The sequence below is a fragment of the Alexandromys fortis genome, unplaced genomic scaffold, assembly GCF_014885135.2.
Source record: "Alexandromys fortis isolate MF-2015 unplaced genomic scaffold, M_Fortis_MF-2015_v1.1 scaffold_341, whole genome shotgun sequence".
Taxonomy (NCBI): domain Eukaryota; kingdom Metazoa; phylum Chordata; class Mammalia; order Rodentia; family Cricetidae; genus Alexandromys; species Alexandromys fortis.
Window position 1 is genome coordinate 115,908 of NW_026068214.1, and position 25,046 is coordinate 140,953.

The 25,046-nt window shown below is 46.8% G+C and overlaps 5 protein-coding genes across 6 annotated transcripts; 2 read left to right on the plus strand and 3 right to left on the minus strand.

The window, feature by feature from the left end:
- Positions 1-959: 959 nt before the first annotated feature.
- Slc35a4 (solute carrier family 35 member A4) lies at positions 960-2,715 on the minus strand. The gene has a single exon (XM_050130379.1). It carries the CDS (start codon positions 2,713-2,715, stop codon positions 1,741-1,743), a length of 975 nt encoding a protein of 324 aa, XP_049986336.1. The 3' UTR covers positions 960-1,740.
- A 376-nt stretch (positions 2,716-3,091) lies between these two features.
- LOC126493387 (SLC35A4 upstream open reading frame protein) lies at positions 3,092-5,116 on the minus strand. The gene is made up of 3 exons (XM_050130383.1): positions 4,958-5,116; positions 3,958-4,056; positions 3,092-3,305 (listed from the first exon to the last, which is right to left on the minus strand). The coding sequence occupies exons 1-3, from the start codon at positions 4,970-4,972 to the stop codon at positions 3,108-3,110; spliced, it is 312 nt and encodes a 103-aa protein (XP_049986340.1). The 5' UTR covers positions 4,973-5,116; the 3' UTR covers positions 3,092-3,107.
- A 31-nt stretch (positions 5,117-5,147) lies between these two features.
- Apbb3 (amyloid beta precursor protein binding family B member 3) lies at positions 5,148-12,037 on the plus strand. The gene is made up of 13 exons (XM_050130385.1): positions 5,148-5,566; positions 5,826-5,989; positions 6,071-6,147; positions 6,854-6,914; positions 7,080-7,226; positions 7,344-7,471; positions 7,717-7,722; positions 7,842-7,977; positions 8,090-8,174; positions 8,563-8,646; positions 8,910-9,025; positions 9,158-9,349; positions 11,516-12,037. The coding sequence occupies exons 1-13, from the start codon at positions 5,518-5,520 to the stop codon at positions 11,750-11,752; spliced, it is 1,482 nt and encodes a 493-aa protein (XP_049986342.1). The 5' UTR covers positions 5,148-5,517; the 3' UTR covers positions 11,753-12,037.
- Sra1 (steroid receptor RNA activator 1) lies at positions 11,789-16,207 on the plus strand. Of its 2 annotated transcripts, none has more exons than XM_050130380.1 (5): positions 11,789-12,862; positions 12,981-13,106; positions 14,714-14,916; positions 15,545-15,653; positions 15,797-16,207. In XM_050130380.1, exons 1-5 carry the CDS (start codon positions 12,796-12,798, stop codon positions 16,000-16,002), a joined length of 711 nt encoding a protein of 236 aa, XP_049986337.1. In that variant the 5' UTR covers positions 11,789-12,795; the 3' UTR covers positions 16,003-16,207. The 2 variants fall into 2 exon arrangements, with proteins under 2 accessions (XP_049986337.1, XP_049986339.1); XM_050130382.1 differs by having other exon boundaries at positions 12,177-12,862; positions 15,545-15,550; positions 15,797-15,862.
- A 1,341-nt stretch (positions 16,208-17,548) lies between these two features.
- Eif4ebp3 (eukaryotic translation initiation factor 4E binding protein 3) lies at positions 17,549-22,194 on the minus strand. The gene is made up of 3 exons (XM_050130384.1): positions 19,102-22,194; positions 17,999-18,169; positions 17,549-17,866 (listed from the first exon to the last, which is right to left on the minus strand). The coding sequence occupies exons 1-3, from the start codon at positions 19,202-19,204 to the stop codon at positions 17,838-17,840; spliced, it is 303 nt and encodes a 100-aa protein (XP_049986341.1). The 5' UTR covers positions 19,205-22,194; the 3' UTR covers positions 17,549-17,837.
- Between the last annotated feature and the right edge of the window lie 2,852 nt (positions 22,195-25,046).

The following is a 25,046-nucleotide window of genomic DNA, read 5'->3' on the forward strand; positions in this document are numbered from 1 at the left end:
TGGGGACCTTGGGGGAAAGATTCAAGGAGGGAGGGGAGAGCCAGGGAGAGAAGCAGAGAAAAATGTAGAGCTCAATAAATATTAATAAAATTAAAACAAAAATCCCTCATGCAGGCTAGGCAGGCACTCTACCACTGAGTTAAATGGAAGTACTATCTGTGATGGCAACAAAACGAAGAGCAAGCTTTAAAAGAGTGTACATGTGTTGATATAACCTCTAATTTCTGGCCAAAACTTTTGGATCCACATAAACAGTATGGTAAGCTTTGGGACAGGAAAGAGTTAAGTCTGAGAATAGAGAGCAAAGGCTGGGAGTGTAAACCTGCAGTAGTGTTTGCCTAGGGTGTTTTGAGGCTCCAGCTTCAACCTCTAGCATCATAAAGAAAAAGACCAAGCACAAACAAATGAGAGAACATAAAGGGAGTGGGAAGGTGTGTAGGACAGAGGAGAGAGGGATGGGCCAAGAGAGCAATAGTGATTTTCTCCCCCAATCTCATACTCATGCCTGTAACCCAGCAAGCAATCAATACAGCAGAGATGAGATTTGTCTTTACTGTGTATGAGAAGGTAGGAAAGGCATGTCACCAGAGATATGAAGGCTCTAAGAGCTAGTTCCAGGACAGACTTCACATATGAATAGTGATTATTTTTCTTCCCAGATAGAGCCTGGATTAAAATTGCAACAATTCTTGCTTCTTCCTGCCAAAGATCCTAGTGTTCACTACCTCAATTAGCTCCCCTCCTTCACAGGTGAACAGCTTATCGTCACTTGAGGCAATTTCCTGTTAGCGTTTCTTGAAACTCTTGGGAACACTGGACTGCTTGGATTATGAATTGGCACATTTTAGCCCATTTAATTTACTGCAGGTTTTCAAGTGAGACCTTTTCCCTACAGAGAAGGTAGCTGAGGCATAGGCTACCCTCAGGGAACTCGCACCATAAAACGCAGAAAACAGAGAACACGTACAACTGTGAGAGGCTGTAGGAAGGACCCTACGCCCTCAACACTTTATTAAGACCTTATTGCTTAAGTAGTTAGACACTGATTAGCTATAAACGTTTTCTGTACCTGGTCCCTGGTTACTCTGCAGAGCCTTCCGAGGCTGTTGGGAGGTGGAATACCACTAGGAGGGGGAACGAGTGGGAAAAACAGTACCTCCTAGGTGCCTTAGAGGTCAAGTGGGCTTCAGCGGGGCCCTTGAGTTAGCACAGGGGTCAGGAGTGTAGGCTTAAGCCAGGGCCCAGGGGCAACGTTTCCTGAGATGAACAAACCCCAGCCCCCTCTGACCTTTCCAGAATGGCTGGGAAAGAGGAGCAGCACTGTGGAGAGGGCAAACTAAGAATCCCTTATGTGGCCACCATGCCGGGCGGAGCAGCCAGCACCAAGCTTCAGGCACCACAGCAGGCAAGAAGAGCAAACTTAAGTAGCCATGTGCATGCAGGACGAGGCAGGGTTCCTCAAGGACAGGATGCCCGGGCTTCGGTTTGGAGCTTCCAGTTCTTTAGTATGAAGGAATATAGGGGTGTGGTTAGGCGCTTCCTTAACCAAGCCCACTCTTTATACCTCCTAGGGGTAACGCTCACCCCCCTGAACATCCAAAGGCCACGGCCACCTCAGTGTTTCTTACAAGGCACTTGTTACAGGGCTGCTGGGCGGGGTGTGGTGGTAAGATAGGAGGTGGCTCTGGTGGTTGCATCTAATCTACACAGCCACAAGTGGGTGTGGGGGCAGCCAAGGCCTTAGGGGCTACCGTAGTACAAGCACACAGCCAGGCCAATGAGCAGCGTGGCCAGGAAGAAGACGGCTGTGAGCTGGAGCTGCAGCAGCACTGCTGAAAGCACAGCGTTGACCACCAGGGAGCAGGACACGACGAAGAGGCGCGTGATGCTGCTGCCGTGCTTCATGACAGCCGACATGAGCAGTCCGTTTACCGCCTGGTTCAGCACCACCAGCACTGCCCACCCAGAGAAACCCTCCAGGAAGCCCGGGCCGGGGCCGCTGCCGGCATACAGTCCAAGGTTCAGGATCACCCCGAAAGTGTAGAGGAAGAGGTTCTGAAGAGCCAAGGGCAGCCGCTGTCGCTTCATGATCAGCTCTGTGTACACCGAGGACAAGCCGGAGATGAGGCAGTACAAGAGGAGGAGCACAAGTCCCAGGGGAGTGATATGCAAGGCCATGGCACGGGATCCGGCTGCTGACGGAGGTCCAGGAAGGGTGCTCATGGGTTCCTGAAAGCCACCCGACGCATAGCAGGCTCCTGCAGCCATCAGCAGCAGCAGTGCCAACCCCTGCCGTGCAGAGAGGCGACGCCCAAGGCAGAGGCAGTACAACAGAGCTGTGCTTCCAATTTTGAGATTGCTCAGCACCTGGTAGGTGCTGGGGTCCATGTAACGCTGCAGATAGATCACCAGGTTGTTGTTGGCGCCATAGAGCAGGGCTGACAGGGCAAAAGGGGCAGCCTGGCGCCAGGGTGCTGTGCCCTGGGGCCATGTTTGCCAGCCCATCAGGAGGGAGAAGGCGCACAGCAGTAGTTTGGTCAGCTCAGTGAGCAACACAGCTGAGGAGGGCCGGAAGGGCACTCGGCCATCCACATGGCACAGGGCTAGGAACGGTGCATGGGCACCATACATGGCAGTAGACAGGAATAGCATCAGGGTCCAGCGAGCCTGTCTTGGACGGGCTAGGCCTGGCACACCCCCATCTTCTACACTCATGGCCTACACCAGACCCTGGGTGGCCTGTGTAGCTAGCAAGCGACAGAGGGACGGGGAGGCATCTGAAGGAAATCGAGTACAGAATGGTGGTGCATCACCAGAGAGAATACTGAACGTCAGAGTCAGGTGCACGCTCCACAGTTAGGGCTTGAAGGCGGGGCTCATGACCCATAGTTTAGGGGTTAGTCCCATGGAACTAGGGGGGGAAGGAGTGCAGGGTGCAGGCTGACCGAGCACTGTCCACTCTCCGCAGAAGGACAAGCAAGGATGAAAGAGACAGGTCAGCTGGAGACAGCAAATGAACAATGGCAGGGGAAGCCAGACAGAGAGTCTGTGATAGAAAGGCCTCTACCTGCAGGCCCAACACGCCCATCCTGCCTTCCCCAAAGGATCTAGTCGGGCCCCTTTCGTAGTGACCTAAAGTAGTTCTTCAGGGTCTTCTCCACGTTGGGTACAGCATATGACTGAGCTACATAGATGCCAGTGCAAGTGCCCACGGCGAAGCCCAATACTGCGGATGCCCTCAGTTTGGCCACCACATAGCCTGCCAGGAATCCCTTGAGAAACGGGGAGGACAAGAGCGAGCCATCCTGCAGGGAAAAACACAGAAGCAAATCAGGTGTGCTCTCCTCTTTAAGCTGGGCTTAGAGCATTCGACTGTTGCCCGTCTTCACTGCGACAGCTACGCTCTTTTCTCCAAGGATTATCTCAAAATTCTGGAGCCAGAAAAAGAGTGTCAGAGACCCAAGCACACAATACCAGACTCCAAGAGGGCTCTACCCAGGATGCCATTCACCTAGAATGCAAGAGAGGCTTCTGGGGAACCTGAGCCCTGCCTGTTCCTCCAGTACCATTTCCCAGCATGGTCGCTGATGATGACCGCAAACTACCCTTCTCCTGCTTCCTGTTCACAATGCTGCTCATCACCAAGGTTTGTCTGTGCTGTACCTGGAATGCCCCCACCCCGACCTCACCTATTGAACACCTATTTAGGATCTCAGCTTCAGTGCTATTTTTCCCTCCCCTGCTGGTTTTGAGACAGGGTCTCTTGCGTGTAGCACTGGCTGGCCTACAATCCTCTAGGTAGCCCAGGTTGGCCTTGAACTTGTCTGCACCACAATGCCCAGTTCCAGTTTTTTTTTTTCCTCAGGGAGACTTTCGTTGAGCCCTCAATGTCCATTCGCTAAACTAAAACTCTACGTGCTATTTATTCAACATTCCCAAGAGCAACTGGGCCCTTACCTGGCTCACGCCACTGTTGACTTCATCCTCCACACGCTGCTGGAGGCGCTCCAGCTGGTTCTTGAGAAATGTCAGGTCCTTAAGCTTCGGCAGAGAATCCTAGGACAAGGGAGAGGCTGGCTCCAGCAGGCTTGACCCAGTCCCATGCCCTGCTCAATTTTATCAGAGGCTAGGAACTAGGTGAGCTGTGGGAGGGATGGTGGGAAGAACCGAATAAATCTCTTCCTACAACACCTTCCCGAGGCAGCAGCGATGAAGGAAGGCAGACACTGAAAAGCAAAACACTCCCGTGGGGGCCGGGAGGTGACAGATGGGACGTGCATGAGGAACTTGTAATGACTTCCACAGAATCTCGGGGCAAGCAGAGGCACTTCTATTTAGCTTTAGGAAGGAAATACTATTGGCTGAAGTACAAGCCTGCTGAAAATGGCCATTAGCCTGCTTTCGTTGCTGTGTCCCGGTACCTGACAGAGAAACTGGCAGGCTAGGAATAAATCTGTGGGTGATGCTGGGCTTCTGGACCAGCTGGGAATAACAGGTTGAAGCAGTTTCCCGTACAATTCGAGGTTAACCTGCTATCTGCTCAGGTCATCTCACACTGAATGAGAATACACGAATATGTGGCGAACATGTGTCAGCAGGAGGGTGGCTACAAGACTCGGGTCTGGTGGCAGGTCCGTAGGAAGCAGGAAGTGTCTGAGTGAGGGCGGTGGTAAGGGTGGAATGGAAATGCTGTCTCTGTAAGGGAGACTTCAGGGGCGAGGAAACGGCCCCAATGAGCACTGCTACAGAGTGATTATATTTGAATGTGTGCTCCCAATTAGGCACCGTGTCAGTCCCGGGAAGAGTAGCCCTTCGCCTAAAGCCCCCTACTGTTGAGGCAGTTGACAGGAACCCAGGGGAAAAAACAAGAATTATCCCCGTCGTCTCTGCTCAAATCTATAAAGGTTAAAGAATTTGAAAACCACGCCGACCGAAGCACCCCTAGACTTCAACTCACCTTGTCATCCGCCATCTTCCCCGCCGAACTTGTTGCGCATGCGCAGCCCCGCCCCCGTATGTCAGAGGTTACTTCCAACTCTACCGAGGGTAGAGGCACTTCCGGGGCATTTCGGGAAAAGGCGGGGCGTTTTTTCCCTATTACTCTAGGCTGTGCTCAGGCACGGCCACCCGATCCCTCCCGTCTGGTCCTGGGCCGTATACGCGGGCGGGCAAAGGTCGGGACGTGATGATCTCATGCTCCACGCGATGATGTCATCCGCGCCCTGGTGCACACAGGGCACGTTCTCGCCGGTCCTCCGCCGTCCGAGGAACTCCTAGTTGCCTACGGGTGCGGGATTCATAGTGTCGGTGCACTTCGTAGGGCGCACGCACCGAGACGCGCGAGGACTCGGCGACCCGGACGCCGCGGCGCCTGCAGCTCAGGCCCGCCTCTGCCCTTCCCCAAGGCCGGCCCAATCCCGCCCCGTTGGCCCGGCGGTCTCCGGCGCAGAGGCTGGGCTAGGGGACCCTGCAGCTCCGGAGGTCGCCGTGGGCTGAGAGCGCAGGCTGTCAGAGGCTATGTTGGGCAAGGATTATATGCTGGCCATCATTCTGGTCAACTGCGATGGTGTGCACCGAGGGTCCGGTTGGGAGGACCAAAAGCTGAGGGTTTATGAGGGGTGAAGGAAGGCTTAAACATGGGGTGGAGGTGGGTGGCATCTCGGGAACGAGAACCAGGGGATAAGGGAACACTGATCCTTGCATGTGCTGTCTTTACGATTGGGGAGTTTAGGGCTGTCTCCTCTGGGATGGAACGAGGGTTATGACAGAGTCGTTGGGAACTCACGAGTAATGTGGCCCCTTGATTTAACCCCTTGTTCCTATAGATGACTTGTGGGGGGACCAAAATCTGGAGGGGGAGACAGGATTACCCCCTGGCTGGAGAAAAATCCGTGATGCTGCAGGCACTTACTATTGGCATGTACCCAGCGGTAGCACTCAGTGGCAGCGCCCAACCTGGGAACTAGGAGGTGCAGAGGACCCAGGAACGGTAGGTGGAGCGTGAGGAGGGGGTCTGAGCTCATGTGTGCACCTAGGCCTGCTACTACACTGACTAATCTCTATTCCATAGAGGACGGAGGGGATTTGGGAACTGCGACCCCCCAAGGGGAGATCCTTCTCCAGCCTGGACAGTTCATTGAACCGGAGGTAACAGGGGTGGCCCAGGCCAAACGAAAGCCTTGCGGTTACCGTGGCACTCAAAAGAATGAAGCTGGACCCACAGTTTCCTGTTTTTCTTTCTTTCTTTTTTTTTTTTTTTTTTTTGAGATGGTCTCAGATTTCACTGTGTATGTAGCCATAACTGACCTGGAACTCACACAGTAGACACCGTGCCTGTCTCCACAATTTGCTTTTAAACTGTAGTTCTGGACTTTGGGGCTCTATTTGTGCTTGTCTTTCCCATGTTCTTGACGGTTGTGTATTTTGATTTTTGTCTGTTGCAAGTCCTTATCATTAGGTCTATATTCTGTGTCCTCTGTCCTGACCCATCATGTTCTAGTAGACTCCATCCGATCACTTCAGTTTTTTTTTTTTGGGGGGGGGTGGTGTGGGGTGAGAGGATTCCTATTTTGTGTTCTACAGTCTCTTGTTCTAGTTTGAGGCTTTTGTCCACACTTTTAATTCATATCTGTATTTATTTTAGTTTATGCCTGTGTCTCGTGTACTGGGTTTCTTCAAATTTTGAACTGTACTTGGTTAACCATATTCTGGGGCCTGCTTTTTCTGGGTTTGCATTTGTGGTGCTATATTTTGGGTCTTGTCCCAGATTCTGTGCTTGATCAAGTAGGCTAGGTTTCGCCATTGCCCCTAAGGTAGGAATCCTAACCCTTTCACTGGCTCTCATCTGTTCCAGTAACTCTCTGACATGGTGTGGTGAAGAATCCTGTGTCCGGAGCCTGGAGCCAGGAGCTAAGGTAGTGGCTGAAGCTGAGGGCCAGTTTCAAGGGAAAGATCAGGGGTAGAATTATTCAGTGAGTGGGCTGATAAAGAATAGGACGACCGGAGTTGATGTGGACGGGTCCTGTGTCTCCCGTCATGCCACTCCACAGCTTGTCACCTCTTTTTCCCCATCTTGTCAGTGCTTTGCAGTCCGCTCTCTGGGCTGGGTAGAGGTGCCTGAGGAGGACCTGGCACCAGGGAAGAGCAGTATTGCTGTCAATAACTGTATCCAGCAGCTGGCCCAGACTCGCAACCGGAGCCAGCCCCATGATGGTGCCTGGGGTGAGGTGAGTTGTCTGATTTCTCCAGGGGTTCACCCTATGGCTCAGCAGAGGTAGGTTTTCCGTAAATTGCTTGTTTGCCGTGTTAGCCACCTTCATCTGTCAACTCTCTGTCCTTGGCAGGGCCAGAACATGTTGATGATCCTGAAGAAAGATGCCATGAGCCTGGTGAATCCCCTGGACCACAGTCTGATCCATTGTCAGCCTCTGGTTCACATCCGTGTCTGGGGTGTGGGCAGCTCCAAGGGCCGGTGAGGACTTCTGTGTTCCCCCGAGCAAGAGTTGCATCACCCTTCCCCCTTGCAGGCTGCCATCCCCACTGATGCTGAACCCTTGGACACAGATCACTGATGTGGACCCAGCATGACCTTCCCTGCCTGGTTCAGTCCTGGTTGGGGTGGGTGGGCCCATGGGCCCAGCGCAGCAGGGACAGATGGGGGAGAGGCTGAGAGGCTGGGCTGATTTTATCCTGTGCTCCCACATGCTTCTGGAACAGTGACAGGTATGTGACAACTAGATCCTCTGAGCCCTGTCCCTGGCTTCTCTACTCCAACTGTGCCATATCTTTAGCTTAACTTTAGAAGTTTCTTGTAGGCACTTAGAAGCCCCTGGCCTAAATAGTCTTATACCTGCCCTTGCTAGGGACTTTGCCTTTGTTGCGGGTGACAAAGACAGCTGTATGCTCAAGTGCCATGTGTTTCGCTGTGATGTGCCTGCAAAGGCCATTGCAAGTGCTCTACAGGGGCTCTGTGCACAGGTGAGGGCCAGTGGTGGCCAGGGAATATTGAGTTGGGTTAGGGTGGGCTTGGCTCCTGACCCTAACTTCCCTTTCTTTCTGTGTGCCTTATGCTGGCTGTGCTGTATTTTAGATCTTGTCGGAGAGGGTAGGAGTCAGTGGAGAAGCTGCTTGCTGTTCCCCAGATCCTATTTCCCCTGAAGACTTACCAAGGCAAGGTATGGGGAAGGGCTCGCTGCATTGCAACATCAGGCTGCTTTAGTGAGAGATGGAGGTGGTATGGGGGTGGGGTTCCTGGTGAGTTGGCTTCTTCCTGGAGAGTCTAGATCCAAGAATCCAAAGCAGTGAATTGAAGGTGCATCTCAGGCTCTCCTTTACTAGCCTCTAGCTTGAGTCCTGGCATATTCATTAGGGTGCAGAAGCGAGGCATGGTGAGGCATGGTATAATCCTAGCACTTGGAAGGCAGAGATAGGAAGACTGTCACAAGTTCCAGGCCAGCCAGAGCTGGTTACATAGTAAAACCTATACATAGTGGTGTAGTCCACAGCAAGGGAAGGGGCAACTGAGTTTTTGTGCTAGATTGGTGCTTGATATGTATGTTTCAGTGGAGTTGCTGGATGCAGTGAGCCAGGCTGCTCAGAAATACGAGGCACTGTACATGGGAATCCTACCAGTCAACAAAGCCATGGGTAAGGACTAAGGGGGCTGATGGCTCCGGTGTGTTAGGAAAGAGAGTATGGGTGAGGTGAGAGCTACATTGTATGAGTCTTAGAGTTCTTGCATTACCTTATATAATTTGGGATATACCCATTCTTCCAACTCAGAATTCCAAGCTCAGCCCCAGCTCTTCTTTTCCCATCTTTCTGAATCCCAAGTTAATGAAAGGGTCCTAGAAACTCTCTGTACACTCTTTCGATCCAAGCCAGACAGCACAGCAGGCATGTCTCCTCAGGTATGGATGTGCTGAATGAGGCCATTGGTACCCTCACTGCCCGGGGGGACCAGAAAACCTGGGTTCCTGCTATGCTCAGTGTGTCTGACTCTCTGATGACTGCGCATTCCATTCAGGTATCACGGGAGGGTGAAGTTCGGGGCTTTGGAGGGTAAGCAGGCATGTTGAGGTGGGGGTGTGTGTCTTTACTGGAAGTATTGGGTCTAGCAATTGCTTAACTATGTAGTGATTAGGCTTTGTGTGGGCAGGCAGAGGCTAGTGCAGAGGAAGAACCATTGTGGCAGTGCCCTGTGCGTCTTGTGACCTTTATTGGTGTTGGCCGTGATCCACATACCTTTGGCCTCATCGCAGACCTTGGTTGTCAGAGATTCCAGTGTGCAGCCTTCTGGTGCCAGCCTCATGCTGGGGGACTTTCTGAAGCTGTACAAGCTGCCTGTATGGTGAGTTAGGGATGGAGTGGGAATAGGAGAGGTTTTCCTTGTAGCCACTCTGTATTATGGAATGGGTTCAAGATGGGCAGCTCCACTTAAATCACAACCCAGTGATCCCAGGGCCAAATTTGGTTCACAAGCATATCTGGCTCTTAATGCTGTTTTTGCTAAGTTTTGTGTTGGTTACTAACACTTAATAATCTAGGGCATTTTGTATAATAATTGCTATTTCTGATTTTTTTTTTTTTTTTTTTTGGTTTTTCAAGACAGGGTTTCTGTGTGTCGCTTTGTTGCCTGCCCTGGAACTAGCTCTTGTAGTCCAGGCTGGCCTCGAACTCACAGAGATCCTCCTGCCTCTGCCTCTCGAGTGCTGGGATTAAAGGCGTGTGCTACCACCATCCAGCGGCTTATTTCTGATTTCTTAAAGTATGGGGAATACTAATACGACGTGTACACACACACACACACACACAAACACTCGTGGACACACTTTCCTTACACGTTTCAGCATGCAAGTGAAGGTGTGCTATACAAAGTGGGCACCATTACTGATTTAACATACTTCTTGGTGTATGTGGGTGTTTGAATGAAGGATACTTAAGCTACGTTAATTCAGTTCACTTGTTCATTCAACAAATGAGTATCTACAGGGTCCAACCACTGTAATTAATCCTAAAAAGTCATTGCTATAGAAGGCATATATAGCCTTTGCCATCACAGAATGAAGCAGAAACACATCAGAAGCAAGTTACATTACCACATGATGGAGATGCTTCCTCACCTGTAGGGGGAAAAGAAAAGACACCCAAAGAAGTGGGCCAGGTGAAGAGACAGGGCAGATATACCAGAGAACCTCAGGAATGGACGTGAGAGAGGTGTTTAGTGGGTTAGAGTCCCTGAGAAATGTGGTGTGCTTGGCCTGCAAGAGGATGCAGTGATAGCACAACAAGAATGACAGAGCAGGTCGGAAGAACCTTAGATTAGCCTGGGCCACTGAAGACAGTAAAGTGAGATCTGCAGATTTTACCCACTTATGCTGCAGTGCAGGTACACAAGAGGAGGTAGGAAGGCTGAGTAATTAGTATCTGCACGGAGTAATTTAAATAACTAAGAGTTTGATTGGGACAGTTATTTTGGGGATGGGTTGGGTTTGTAGACTTTCTCTTCACTAGAGAATCTGTTTTGCCAGATACTGTTACAAAACACTGAGAGATGGAGGATAGTCTCTTGTGGTAGGTGTAGTTAAGAGTGCAAGCTTTGACCGGATGGTGGGTGGTGGCACATGACTTTAATCCCAGCACTTGGGAGGCAGAGACAGGAGGATGTTTGTGAGTTCGAGGCCAGTTTGGTCTATAAGAGCTAGTTCCAGGACATGAACCAAAGCTACACAGAGAAACCTTATCTCGGAGGGAAAAAAAAAGGAGTATAAACTTTGGCCAGATAGTTGGTATTGCATGCCTTTTTAATCCCAGCACTCAAGAGGCAGAGGCAGGCGAATCTCTGAGTTTTGAGGCCAGCCTGGTCTACAGAGTGAGTTCCAGGATAGCCAAGGCTGCAGAGAAACCATGTCTCATAAAAAGCAAGATCAACCAACCAAAAAAACACAAAAAATGCAAGCTTTGCAGCTGGACAGACTTACATTTGAATGCCAGATATAACATTTTCTGTTTGTGCGACCCTAGACCAGTGGTTCTCAATCTTCCTCATGCGACAGTCTTTTAATATAGTTCCTCATGTTGTGGTGACCCCCCCCAACCATAAAGTGATTTTGTTGCTACTTCATAACTAATTTTGCTACTGCTATGAATCGTTATGTAAATATTATTTTAAATGTAAATAAAATCTGTTATGCAGGACATCTGGTATGTGATCCCCCACAGGTTGAGAACCACTGCCTTAGACAAGTCATTTATCTCTGAACCTTGGTATCTTCATTTGCAAGATGAGTAAAGCAACACCTCATGAATAACTTAGGTTAAATTAAATTATCACACAAAGCACGTAACATAGTGTCTAGCTTTCCTTAAGTACTCAGTAAATGTTGAGCTTTATGTTTTTGTTTTTGAGCTACATGGGAATGCTGGACAGAATTCTTGGCCAGTTACCTGCCTCACAGAAGCTTTCAGGTGTCCAAGGGCAGAAAACTGGATGTTCACATACTCCCCTTCTTCCTAGGTTCAATACCAGAAGTGTCTGGTGGCCTCAGCAGCTCGGGGTAAGGCCTGGAGTGCCCAGGCCCGTGCCCGCCTTCGGCTCAAGCGGACCAGCTCCATGGACTCCCCTGGTGGCCCCCTGCCTCCCCCACTACTCAAAGGAGGGGTTGGTGGTGCTGGGGCAGCTCCTCGAAAGCGGGGCGTCTTCTCATTTCTTGATGCCTTCAGGCTAAAACCTTCTCTTCTCCATATGTCCTAAACTGATCTTAGAGTGTTGGGGAAGGAGGCTTTACACTCCTCCAGTTCCCAGGGTTCTGTAGCCTCTCACCTTCCTGCCTATCCCCGATACTTGCCTACCCTCTACTTATTACCAAGTTCCTTGTTTATATGGATGACTGAGAGGCCCTGCACTATAACTTAGGCCCCTGGCACCCTTTTCCTTGGGTCCTTATGTTCCTTGCCCCTGTCCAACCCTGGACAATTGGCTCTACCTCAGCAACTTTATAGCAGAATCAGTGCAAATAAAAATCCCTCAGTGACCTCACTAGTTGTGAGTATATTAGACGTGGGATAAGGTTGGAGACCATCAGCTTGTGTGAGGTGGGTATGTATGCTTGGTGTTGTTGACTGCCTTTAGTCACACGGGGCATGGTGCATAGTGGAAATGTGACTGCATTCATTCAGCAAACAATTTACGAGATTTTCTGTGCCAGATATTAAAGTAGGCCTATCAGGATTCCTTCTGAGACTTTCTGAGGCGAAACAACCAAATAGGTAAGCAGAAGATAACAGGAACTACCAGAGGGTTGTGGGAGCTCAGCTGAGACTTGTCCAAGGCATTTCAGAAGACTTCTGAAGAGTTGACATATTTGTGTACTGAAGAAGTTCTTCTTAGTGAGCCTAGAGAAAAAAATTGTGCAGGCAGTCTACTGATAAGCGAGCTTCCAGAGGTTGATGTGATTAGATCAAGCAGGTACTTCTGGTGAATTTGCGCCTGAGAGCAAACTAGGAGACATTAGAAAAACCTACCTGTTTGGTGCCCCTTGACAAAGTCTCCATCCAGATCATCTTTTTTTGTTTGTATTTCGAGACAGCGTTTCTCTGTAGCTTTGGAGCCTGTCCTGGAAATAGCTCTTGTAGGGAACTAGCTCTTGTAGACCAGGCTAGCCGCCTGCCTCTGCCTCCTGCCACCACCCTGCTCAGCCAGTTGTCTTTTAAGGAATTGGTGCCTGATCTCTAGGCAGCCCCTCTTATACCACCAGGCAACAAGCTGGACTGAGTGAGTAAGCTACCGCCCCGGAAATGACGCGCTGCCCCGCTGGCACTGGCGGCGCGGAAGTAGCGATGGCGGAGCTTTACGTGAAGCCGGGTGAGCAAGCCGGGTGGGCTGGCTGTGGGTACTCGGCCCGAACTCTGACTCCCCCTGACTCCAGAGTAACCTCCGTTGGGTGCCCGGTCACCTTTCACACACTTCCTTGCCTTCGCAGGCAACAAGGAACGCGGCTGGAACGACCCTCCGCAGTTCTCTTATGGGCTGCAGACTCAGACTGGTGGACCCAAACGCACGCCCCTTACTAAGAGGGTCGCGGCCCCGCAGGATGGATCCACTAGAGGTGTGTAAGGGCCGTGGGCGGAATCCTGTACGGAAAGATGGTGTCCGTGATAAACCTGTCCCATCGGCCTGTTTTCCTCTCTCAAGGGAGAGGAGTGGGCTTGGGAGCCAGTAAGAGGCTAAGCGCAGGCGCTTTTCGAGCCTGTTCTTTCTGCTGCCCTGGTCAGTAAATGGTATGTTGGACAAAAGGACTAGGCTCACTCAGACTGTTTTCAGATATTCCTTGCCTAGTCTCTTCCCACGATCCTACTATGATCTTTGTGTTATAAGCATCTCAGACTTTGTGTTACTTACTCATTTGCTTAATTAGTATTTACTGAGTACTTGTCAAGCTAGAGCCAGGAACAGTTTGAGTGCAAACTAAAACATAGTGAACAAGCTAAAAGGTCTTGGTGGGGACTCCGCAGAGAAGCACGTTTCCAGGTAACCTTTCCTGGGGGCTATTTAAGTAAACACGGAAATGTGACTAAAAGGTGCAAAAGTATTTCAAGCACAATAAACAGGTAAGTGCAAACTCTGAGAGGAGAACAACTTTGCCTGGTTCAGAAACTGAAGTACAGTGCTTCAAAAAAGATTTTTTTAAAAAAGTGGAGTGTTGCAAGATAGGTTTGCAGGTGGTGGGATGCTATATTTGATAAGAAAAAGAAATTTAAGGGGTTTTGAGAGCAAACAGTAAAGTCCATTTGTTTGTTCATGGGATGACAGAGTAAAGGCCAAGAAGTGATCATAATGGAGAAAAGAAATAGTCATAGGAGGGAAGCCTAAAGAAGGGCTGGACTACAAAGTACAAGTGGAGAGATGCCCTCCACTTACTCCAACAGGAGCAAGCACTTTCTGCGGAAGGAAGGTGGCCCCAATGGGTGGATTAAAAGGACCAGTGGAGAGTTCCTGAGCTGGGCATGGTGGTGTATGTCTATGGTCTCAGTATTCAGAAAGCCAAGGCAAGAGGAGTGCCACAAGTTTGATGCCCGCCTGTGCTAGAGTGTAACCCTGTCTCAAACAGAAAAAAAAAAAAATCCCACTTGATGGCTTTATCAGTGAAATAAGGCATGGCCAGAAATAGGAAAAGGAAGTGTTTACAGAAAGTGAAGTTTAGAGATGTGAAAATGCTTATTTTTTTTGTTTCTTGAGACAGGGTTTCCCAGTAGCTATGGAGCCAGTCCTGGAGCTGTCTCTGTAAACCAAACTAGCCTCAAACTCAGAGATCTGCCTTCCTCTACATTCTGAATGCTGGAATTAAAAGTTTGTGCCACCACTACCCGACGAAAATGTTTTACTCTTTTTTTTTTTTTTATTGAGCTATACGTTTTTCTCTACTCCCCTCCCTTCCTTCCCTTTCCCCTTTAAAAATCTGTCAGTGAAAAGTGTTTGATTATATGGGGGACTGGAGAAATGTCTCAGTGGTTAAGAGTACTTGCTGTCTAGAGGATTTGAGTTTGGTTCCCAACATGCTTTGGTTTAATCAATAAAATTGGGCAGTAAAAGGTAAGAGATGAACTGTGTTCAGATTTCATAGTTGATTAAACATTGTGAACAAAGAGAAATGGGAATAAAATGATCATTGGAGGGTACTAAGCCTTGTTGCTTGATCTAGTTTGAACATTTCAGCCCCAACTTCAGAAACTTCTGGACCACCTCCAGTGGGTCATCCACCTCCTTCAAGTAAGGCTTCCAGGCCTCCACCTATGGGGACTTGTCCTGCTACTGGTGTGGAACCCCCAGCTTCCCCAGTCACTGAGTCTGAGGTTCTGATGGAAGATGTACTGAGACCTCTGGAACAGGCGTTGGAGGACTGCCGTGGCCACACAAAGGTAGGCCCTGGTACTTCCAGGAGTGGAAAGGACTTCTATCCAATGAAGTATGGTTCTTAAAAACAGCACTTCTGATGGGACCTTAAGGAGTCTCTCAAAATTTTCCAGGGAAATGGACACCGATGTCAGAGGGATTCTCAGGACTTTTGAAGGACCATCTACCAATAGAGGCTTTATGGGAATGAGTTGTATTTAATTTAACTCCTATTAGTGTTAATAAGCCTATTTATTTTTGTAACTTGAGGCCATTCATAATGTACTCGGTTGTTTTTGTGCTGTCTGGGAGAGAAAGGGAAGCTTTGTATGAAGGTTTCTTCAGCCCTCTAGAGACAAAGGATTGAAGAAAGGAGATGCAGCGTGGTAGTACCACCTTTGGCCATGTTTTCCTTATTTGAACAGTAACATTAAGATGAGTCTCTAAGGGGCTGAGGAGGCACTGAAAAGTTAAAATTCTTGTCATGTCTGTCTTTTGTCTTTGGAGGAGATCCATAGGTTTCATTTTATTTTTAGTGGGGGACTTCTATCCTTTGGGTAAAGGAATATGAACTCTAAAATGACCAAGAGTCAAACTCCTGAGCCGGAGAATGCACATAATGGCAGCACTGAGTTGGATCGGTTTCTTTCTCAGAAACAGGTGCATGACGATATCAGCCGACGCTTGGCACTGCTTCAGGAACAGTGGACTGGAGGGAAGTTGTCAATTCCTGTAAAGAAGAGGATGGTACTGCTAGTGCAAGGTATGGGTGGGGTCCTTTCTCCTCCCATTGATGGCTGAACTGGCAGGTGAAGAGGTTTTTACTTATTGGGAGGGAAGGAATGGAAGACATGAGTATTACTTCCAAGTGCCAATATTACTTGCTCAAGCCCTGTCTCTCCTCAGAACTTTTACACCACCAGTGGGATGCAGCAGATGACATTCACCGCTCACTCATGGTTGACCATGTGACTGAGGTCAGTCAGTGGATGGTGGGAGTTAAAAGGTTAATTGCAGAAAAGAGGAGTCTGTCTTCAGAGGAGGCCAAAGAAGAGACATCTACAATGGCACCTGAGAACCAGACAGTACCAGGCTTCCAACAGTCTTCATAATCCTGGGGCCTCCCCAGACTCACTCAAATGATCTGTGCCTCGGTGTGGAAGGCCTCTTCTCGCTTGGGTCCCATTACCACCAGGGAGACAATCGTGTTGGGCCTGACCAAAGATCCTACCTGGGCCACTTGCAAGATAACTTGTTACTCATAATATGTATATTTCAATAAAAATCTCAATGGTGGGAAGTGGGTAGGAAAGGTGAGCCATTCTGATGCCAGACTGGTTCTTTCTGGTGTCATTTTCCCTGCTCCATGAATACTATTCCTTGTTCCATTCATCAAGAAGGGCCTTGATGGGCATAGCCATATTGCTACCTGCTTTTCTCAAAATTAGACTGAAAAGCACATTTTTTTTTTTTTTTGTAACATAGTACAGTGTTGTTGGCTATTTTCATTTCAGCCTAAGACTAGACTCAAATAGCTAGAAACTTTCTGGTCAGAAGAGACCATGCCCTTTGCTGTATTCTTGGTGTATTGTTTTTACAATCAGTGATTGGGGTTGTTTCTGCTGTTTAAACTGAAGGAGAAAAAGACCAGATGCCTGCATTTCTTTTGAGTGTAGTAGCACACACTTATGGTCATAATATTTGAGACTAGAGGCAGGAAGAGGAGTTCAAGGTTACCCTGCACTTATTGAGTTTGAAGCCACTTTAAGCTGTGTTGAGATTCTGTTTCAACAACAAAGATTAGATTACTGATATCTGAGGTCAAGATTATCTGGTTTACTAAACAGAGGCAAACAAAGGTTTACTAAATGAGGCAAACAAGGTGTTGCCTCATTTTGGTTTCAGTGTAAGCCTAGTCCTTTTTGTTTTTGTTGAGACAGGGTTTCTCTGTGTAGCCCTGAATAACCTGGAACTTGTTCTGTAAACCAGGCTGGCCTTGAACTCAGAGTTCTGTCTGCCTCTAAAATGCTGGGATTAAAGGTGTGTGCCACCATCACCAGGCTAGTCTTTTAGATTTATTTATGTATATGAGTGCTCTGTCCACAAATATGCCTTCACACACAGAAGAGGGCATCAAATCCCATTATACAAAGTTGTGAGATATTTTTGGTTGTTGGGACTTGAACTCAAGAGCAACCAGTACTCTTAACTGCTGAGCTATTTCTCCAGCACCCTTCTCCCAATCTTTTCTAACACTAAAAAAAAAAAAAAAAAATAGCTGGGACCAGAAATGTACTGGTGGTTATGCTGAGAAGAAAGATGCAAGGTTTCCAGAATTGAACTGATTGGTACTTAAGAGATAGGAAGCAGAAGAAAAGGCAGGGGAGAAACTGAGGTGGGTGTTAGCTGAAACAGCATCTCTTCTACTAGGAGTGCACATTACAAATGGATGGGGGTTGGGGGCCCTCACTTCCTGGAAAGGCTCAGCTGTTGTGCTTTTGACCTAGCAACTCTAGCAGTTTTCTCACACAGCCTGCCTCAAGCCCTAAATGCTGCAAGAAGGGGGCCTATGGGAGCTGGGAACAGACTTGGGCCTGCTGGGTCTCTCAGCTGTATAGCTGAGAGTTCAGCACCGAGGAGAACACTGGAGCCAAGGCATTTCATTGAATGTTTACTAAGCAGCCAGAAGGTGACATATTCTGTTCCCCAGTGCCAGCTCTGAGGGCCAGGATTTGGGAGGAATATGTATAGACCAGAGAAAGTTGAGGCCTTGGCAAGTGTCCACTGCTATCCCTGGTCCAGCTGCCTCAGAACTAAAGGAAGCCCAGAACCAACAAGTCTCTCTTCCAGACTAGATGAGGCCAGCTGCCCTTGAATACCCTAGAAGAGGTGGTGGCAACAGTGGCATGAGAGATCCGTAACTCCACACAGGTCATCTTGCACTGGATTACATGTCCATTTCAAATTGTTCGTCATCTAGGGAGAGAAGTCAAGAGAACAGTTACTCATTTAAGTATTTGTAAGCCCAGTTAGCACAGGAACCCCTCTTGGAATTGAGCCCCAACTCTACTTTACAAAGGCATTTAATTGCTAGTCCTACTTTCTTACCGGTTGTCTCTTCCTCTGTCTGCTTCTGTTCCTTCAGCAGCTCCAGCCTGGAGGGTGGGACTGGGGGAATTGTGACCCCGGGAATCTGAGGGAGGCAGTAGGGAGGTGTCCGGGCAATGGGAGAATTCTTGCACTCCAGCAGGAACTTTCGGTCGTAGATGATCCTGGTGCCTGTGAAGGAATAAGAGCTGAAATTAAGAACCAGGATCTTGAACACATTACTGCCCAACTAGGATTCAGCTGGCAGGTCACACCACAAAAGACATGCCCAACCAAGTTCAGTCTAAGTGACATCAAGGCAAGTTGGGACATCTAGCTAGTCTGTAGGTACTCTGGGCGACGACAGTGGTGGTAGCCCTGAGAGGAAACACCACACTTGAAAACTCAGGTACTTTAGGCTGTTAGTCTACAGTTCATAGATCTTGTTGCTTTGGTATATATAAGTGGGGCCAAACTGCCCAACCTTTCACCAAAAAGGTCTGAAACATTAAGAATTTCATCCAGCATAGCCTCCTGGGTTCTCACTTCTTGCAAAGGAGAGTTGCATTCCTTGGAAAACATGCCCCCTCACCCCCTAAGTCCCTTAGGGCTAGCCTCACCCATGAGAAAATGGCCAACAGTGTCCTCGAAGAGCCCTGCCCTATTCTTGCGGCTCCCTTCTGTTTCCACATGGCAGAAACCCGCTTGCCAGTGCAGCAGCTCATGACCCAGGGCTGCAATCACTACATAATACTTGCTTTCTGTTGTGGCCACCTTCTATTGCAGTGGTTCTCAACCTATTACTGGTCACAACCCCCTCACAGGGGTTGCCTAAGACCACCAGAAACTGCAGGTGTTTACATTATGATTCATAACTGTAGCAAAATTGTAGTTATGAAGTAGCAATAAAAACAATTGTATGGCTGGGGAATCACCACAACATGAACTGTTATAAGCAGTTTAAAAGGCACTGCCTTTTATTTATTTATTTTTTTTGGTAAACTATTTTCAAATAGTCTCCTATGTTATACCTTGGAGAACCCTGCAGAAGCAATTCCAAGGTCCACCCCACTCCACCCCCCACACTACCCCAAAGAGCACAAACCCCTGCCCTGCCCACTGACCTCCCGGGGTGGTGGCACATAGTGTACCCCCCGGCGTGGTGCCGTAGCTATCTGAGAGCCGGTCTCGACACCCTGGAATAGGGCAACTTCTAGAGGCAGACATAGCGAGCAGTAGGAAGGCAACAGCGGGTGCCTTGAAAGCACGGGAAAACAGGTCTGAAGTGTAGGCAGGCAGTCTCAGCTGACCACGTGTGGCAGCAGGCAACACCACTAGGATACGTCACACCCGGGGTGGGCCATTGGCCAGTCACTCAGCCTGAGGGTTCCGACCACTTGCCTAGGAGCTCTCAGGATCTGCTCTGACTTGAGAGTTTATTTGCTAATTATTCCTGGATGTCGGGAGGTACGGTTGTACCCATTTCTTCCAACAGTTTCAGACAGTAATGTACTTATTAACCAAGCTTTTTGATGGAAACATGCCCACAGATCTTGAGTGACTAGAGTTTGGGTCCTTCAGCCCAGCTTTGTAGCTTGTAGCATACAAGCCTTTTGTGCTTGTAGCATAACAGGAAATCATAGGCTTTTTGAATGTGACACCAGGTCTACTCAAAGTTCAGCAAACTAGGGGATGGGAACAGGGAAAGCTGTAGCCAAGACATCATGAGTGCAGAGGTCAGCCCTTTGATGGACATAGCTAACTATAGACTTGGTGAGGAAGGCTTAGCCTGTTAGCTCTCTGGAAAGGAACAAAGATAGGTTTGACAGAGTGGACAGTATTGTTTTTATTATTATTATTTTAGACAGGATCTCACTGGCCTGACAGGATCTAGCTGGCCTGCAGTTGGTACATAGATCAGGCTGGCTTTTGATTTAAAGCTCTACCTCTGACCGTTGCTTAAAGGCATGCACCACCAAGCCTGGCTGAGCTTGATAGGACGGACAATTCCTGTTAATGCATAAGCTGCAGGTTTTAAAAATCACATTCCAGGTAGCAGGTGTATATATATTTTATTGTTCCCCAAAAGGTATTGGAGGCTCTTACAAAGTGGTGCATGCCTAAGCAGACTGGATAACTGTCTTGACAATTTCAACTTTTAAAGAAAGTGAGAAAATAGCCTAATGGTTAAGAGTAGGGGCATGGAGTAGAGAGGATGGTGATTCTGAAAATGAGTCCATTGGGCAGTGGCAATGGAGACAGAAATGGAGGAAATTCAGATATACAGAACAACAAAGTAGGGGCCAGTGAAATGGCTCATCAGATTAAGGCACTAACAGCCAAGCCTGATGATCTAAGCTCCAACCTCATGAAGTGGAAGAAAAGAACCAATTCCTGCAAGCAGTCCTCTAACCTCTTCATAGGCACAATGACATGTGTATGTCCCTCTCCCCAATAATTGTAATAAAAATTTAAAGGTGGAAGGTGAAGTGATCTGATCAAGGACAGGCTGAGGAAAATGGAGGTAAGCTAGGGTAACTCCCAATCTCCTGCTTTGAGAATCTTGGGTAGCTGGAACTACAAAAGGGGAAACAAACAGGGGCATAGCTTATATTAAGTAATGAATACTGTGTGCAGAGTAACAAGACAGAGCACTATAAGGAGCTGTAACAACTGGTTCGGGGGCGGGGGACTGCCTACTTATTCAGAAATGAAACACAAGAGTATGGGAAGCTATAATCTGAGGAGGTGTAGTGCAAGAAGAGGTCTACATACTAATATTTAATTAAAATGATTCATCAAAACAAACTGAGAAAACAAGTAGAACTAAAGGGGCAGGCTATATGTGGTAGCACATTCTTTAGTCCCAGCACTGGGAAGGCAGAAGCAGGCAGATCTTCAAGTTTGAGGCCACCCTGGTCTACATAGTGAGGCAACATAAAAATTATAGAGGCTGAAGATATAGCCCAGCTGGTAGAGTGCTTGTGTAGCATGCCAGAGGTCCTGGGTTTGGTCACTAGCATCGTCAAAATGAAAATGAAACCCAAATAAATTCTAGAGTTTTTCGAGAAAGGTGCATGTGAAGTGATGTCTTCCTTCTTTGAATCTCTACTATAAAACAGCAGCCAGTGTTATTCCTATAACATACAATGGGCTGGCAGGGCTAGAAAACTACAAAAAAAAAGCCAGACTCCACACCCATACAACTGCATAACCCGGATAAAGCATCAGAAGTTTATGTCACAGGTTTAACATTAATTACTATTTGATTCAGAAACAAAAACAACCAATCAAAATATCAAAACAAAAACTATGCCTAGGATTAACAACCAGAGATACAATTAAACCTATAAGGCAAATGCCAGGTCTCTGCCACTTAAGTAAACAGCTTTGAATTCCCAGCAGTACCACGAAAATAATGTGAAACAAGTTGGATTTGGTGGCACACATCATTACACCCAGGACTGGGTAGGCAGAGGCAGGTGGATCACGTATGTAAGTGAAAAGTTCTCACAGACAGGTTCGAAATCATCTAACATGTTCATGATCTTGCCCTCTTATATCTTAAAGCCCAGGCTCATGTCTGCTATTATTATTTTGATATGAAGGATTTCTTATTTTGTTCAGATTGGTATTGAGCTCCTCGGCTCAAGTGATCTTTCTACCTTAGGAGGAACTTTCAGGCACAGGCCACTATGCTGGGCTTTATGACCTTTATTGGATGTGGTATTAACACACTTGAATTTCCACATTCATTTCCTAAAGTAGAGAGTGAATGTGAAAGATCTAGCCTGTGGTCAGTTGCCAGATCACTGTGGGTAAATGGAAATTGCAACATCATCACAGTCCTCACCCCAGGACAGGGTCCTCTAGGAAGATACGACCAGCTGTATTGTTTGGTACAAGTACTTCTTGCTAGTCACAGAACAAGATGTTCTAAAGCTGTTTTTCTACAGGTTTGTTTGTCTCTTCTCAGTTTACAATGTGGTCCAAAGGTCTTCAACACTAGGAAAGAATCAGGTATGAAGTCTAACCTTTGTTCCTTTTGTCGGGCAGGTATAAGTGGTGTTGAGATAAGCGTTTCATGGAGCTGAGGCTTGCATTAAAATCCTGATCCCCTACCCCTACTTTGTAAGTGCTGGGAGTCCAGGGGTGCACACCATGCTGGCCTCTGATTAGCTTGAACTCATGCTTGTTCTCCTGCTTCTACGAGCCAACTCAAACCAAGGACAGACCTCTTGTGTAGTAGTGTTCCAGTTGGGAGGAGGAACAGAAACCACAAGGCTTGAGATTTCTTACCTCTGGTTAGAAGAGGTCACCATTGGCTGTCCAACTCTCTTCTTTGGTCTGGTTAGCTGAGGTGGTGGAATTTCCCCCTTGAGAGCAGGGACTGAAGAAAGCACACTGGCCTATAAAAGGGCAAGTCAGCACACTGTAGCCACAAAAGTTTTAAAGGATTCTAAAACATCAATAATTTTATTACACTGAACACCACTTGAAAGAAGTGAATCCAGAAACCTTGAAGATACAGTTTTATTCTTTGAAGAGCTTTTATTCTCATGGGATTAGACATGTGCCTTACTTCACAGGATGTTTCTTTAAAACTTAATTAAGGGCTCACTATGAATGTGTGACATTTTCTTCTGTTTCCACTAATTTCCAAATCAATACTGGTCTCCAGAATAGAAGGCCTTTGATTCCAGTGATCAGAACCAAACCTCAGAACTGTAAACATTTTTTCCAGTATTCCCAAATCCATACGTTTTCATTGACAAGAAAAAGAAGAAAATCTGTGTTATAACCACAAGACTCCTCTGGGTTAATTTAAGATTGATTTCATGTTCAGATGGGGATTGTGAGGCCCAGAAAAATGAGATAACTTGCCTAAAGTCACAGAGTTGTAAATGACAGAAATGAAAATAGGACTTAGACCTTTGACTCTCACTCCACTGTACCCATACTGCCTCCCTCCATCCCTTGTATGTTTTGAAAATAATCAAGTTCTTACCTGAGCTAGGTTTAATCCAATGTTCAAGTTGGTAAAATAGCAGTAAAGTAATGTCAGGAAGAGGCAGGAAGAGGAAGAAGAGATTATAGCAAGTAAAACAGGGCTGGGATTAGGTTACTAAGATTCAAATAGAAAGGAGGGTGATGTTGACAAAAGGGAAGGGAGGAGCGTCTCCCAGGGCTCCTACTGCACACTTCTTTCTTCCTAATTCTCTAGGGGGATTTTCTCCTTCCTTTCTCTCTATGGGTTCTAGTTTCTGACCTGAGACAGAATTTCTTCTGTTGTATTCAAGGTTTAGAAATAGATTTAAGGATCCCGAGATCATTCAAATACTTTACAAAAAATTAATGTAGAATAAAACTCACTTTTTTTGTTCTACTGAGTAATTTACTTAAGATTACCTTTCTCTATTTCATCAAGAGCAGCTTCATTCATTTCACTAATTTTAAGTGATTGTTTCTGTTATCATTAAGAGGAAAGAACAAGATATGTAGGCAATCTAAAGGACTGTTCTGCCCTAGAGCGAGATGGCCGAGAAGATTTTATATGACCACTATAAAGTCAGTAAACTTCCCACCAGTAAGATTTTCCAAATTCATCAAAAATAGAAAATAAGAAATGCGCTTAAGGAAGCTTTCTCACATGTAAATTGATGTGGAAGACCAAAGTAAGTTATATCTTACATAGAACTAATAGCATATTTCTGACCGGGTGATGGCTTAGAACCCAGGCAAAGATTATTAAGAATTCTTAATTGCTTTTAGAGTAAGAATCATGCTTGCATGATTCTCTGCTCTTGGTTGTTGATTGTGTGTGTTTGCGTGTACATTCTCTTTTTGCTTTCTCTCAGTCCCCAGAATGTTTTCTTTTAAATACTGTTTATAATGCTGGGATATTGAAATACATTAAAATACAACTGAGCCAGGTGGTGGCGGCGCACACCTTTAATCCCAGCACTTGGAGGCAGAGGCAGGTAGATCTCTGTGAGTTCGAGGCCAGCACAGTCTACAGAGCAAGTTCCAGGACAGGCTCCAAAGCTACAGAGAAACCCAGTCTCAAAAAACCAAAACCAACCAAACAAGCAAACAAAAAACCCACAACTGATGATACGTTTTAGTAGGAGAATTTCCTTCTCCATTGTACACAGTGTATGGTTTAGCCAACTTAGTTTAGTGTTTTTGTGATTGATTTGTTTAGCATATTGGCTTTTCATTTTTGAGTCCATGGGACTAAACACAGCATTAGTCAGTGATTTATAAATATTACTCAGTTATTCATCAGTATAACTGATTAACTCCTCCACTTCTTATGTTCCAATTCAAAAATCAAGAAGCACAAAGGAACCCAAAGTGGATGATTTGGGTATCCCTAAATCTGTTCAATGGAAAGCCTTAGTAGTCATGATTCATAAAGAGCAAAACCTAACAAGTGGCCTATTTGCTAACGTCAGCTAACACAAACTGTAAAGGCTTAAAAACCCTCATATTTAATAAGGTGGGAGACAGGAGAATAAGAAGTAGCTAATAAGTTTTAACAGTGCTTTTTATGGCTGTCTAAGAATAGACTCTATAGTGTTAAATGTGAAAAGCATGATACAAATAAATACAGCATTAGCAATCTAATTTAATATGACTGTGGATTGGCTGGAATCTTCATGACCACTGAAAGGATCACACCCCACTTCTAAACACTGTTCATTTTTTTTATTGAATATTCTGGTAAATATTTCACATTAATACAGGCTACATTAAGTAGAGCCACTATATGACAAGAAATTTACTCATATTTTTTAAAGTATGTAAACAATTATACATGTATTTACCACCCTAAAAAGTTGAAACATGTAATCATCTAATTTTCTTCTGCATACAAGTAGCATTCAGTATGTTTAGCCAAAAGCAATAGGTTCATCTTATCTCAAGTCAAAAATGGCTAAACTAACCAGAGAACATACTCAGGTGGGATAGGAAATCAATTTGTTCTTACACAATGGGCAATCAAATTTCCATTGCTAAAACCTCAGAATATTTTAGTTAGGCACATTAAAAAAAAAAAAAAAAC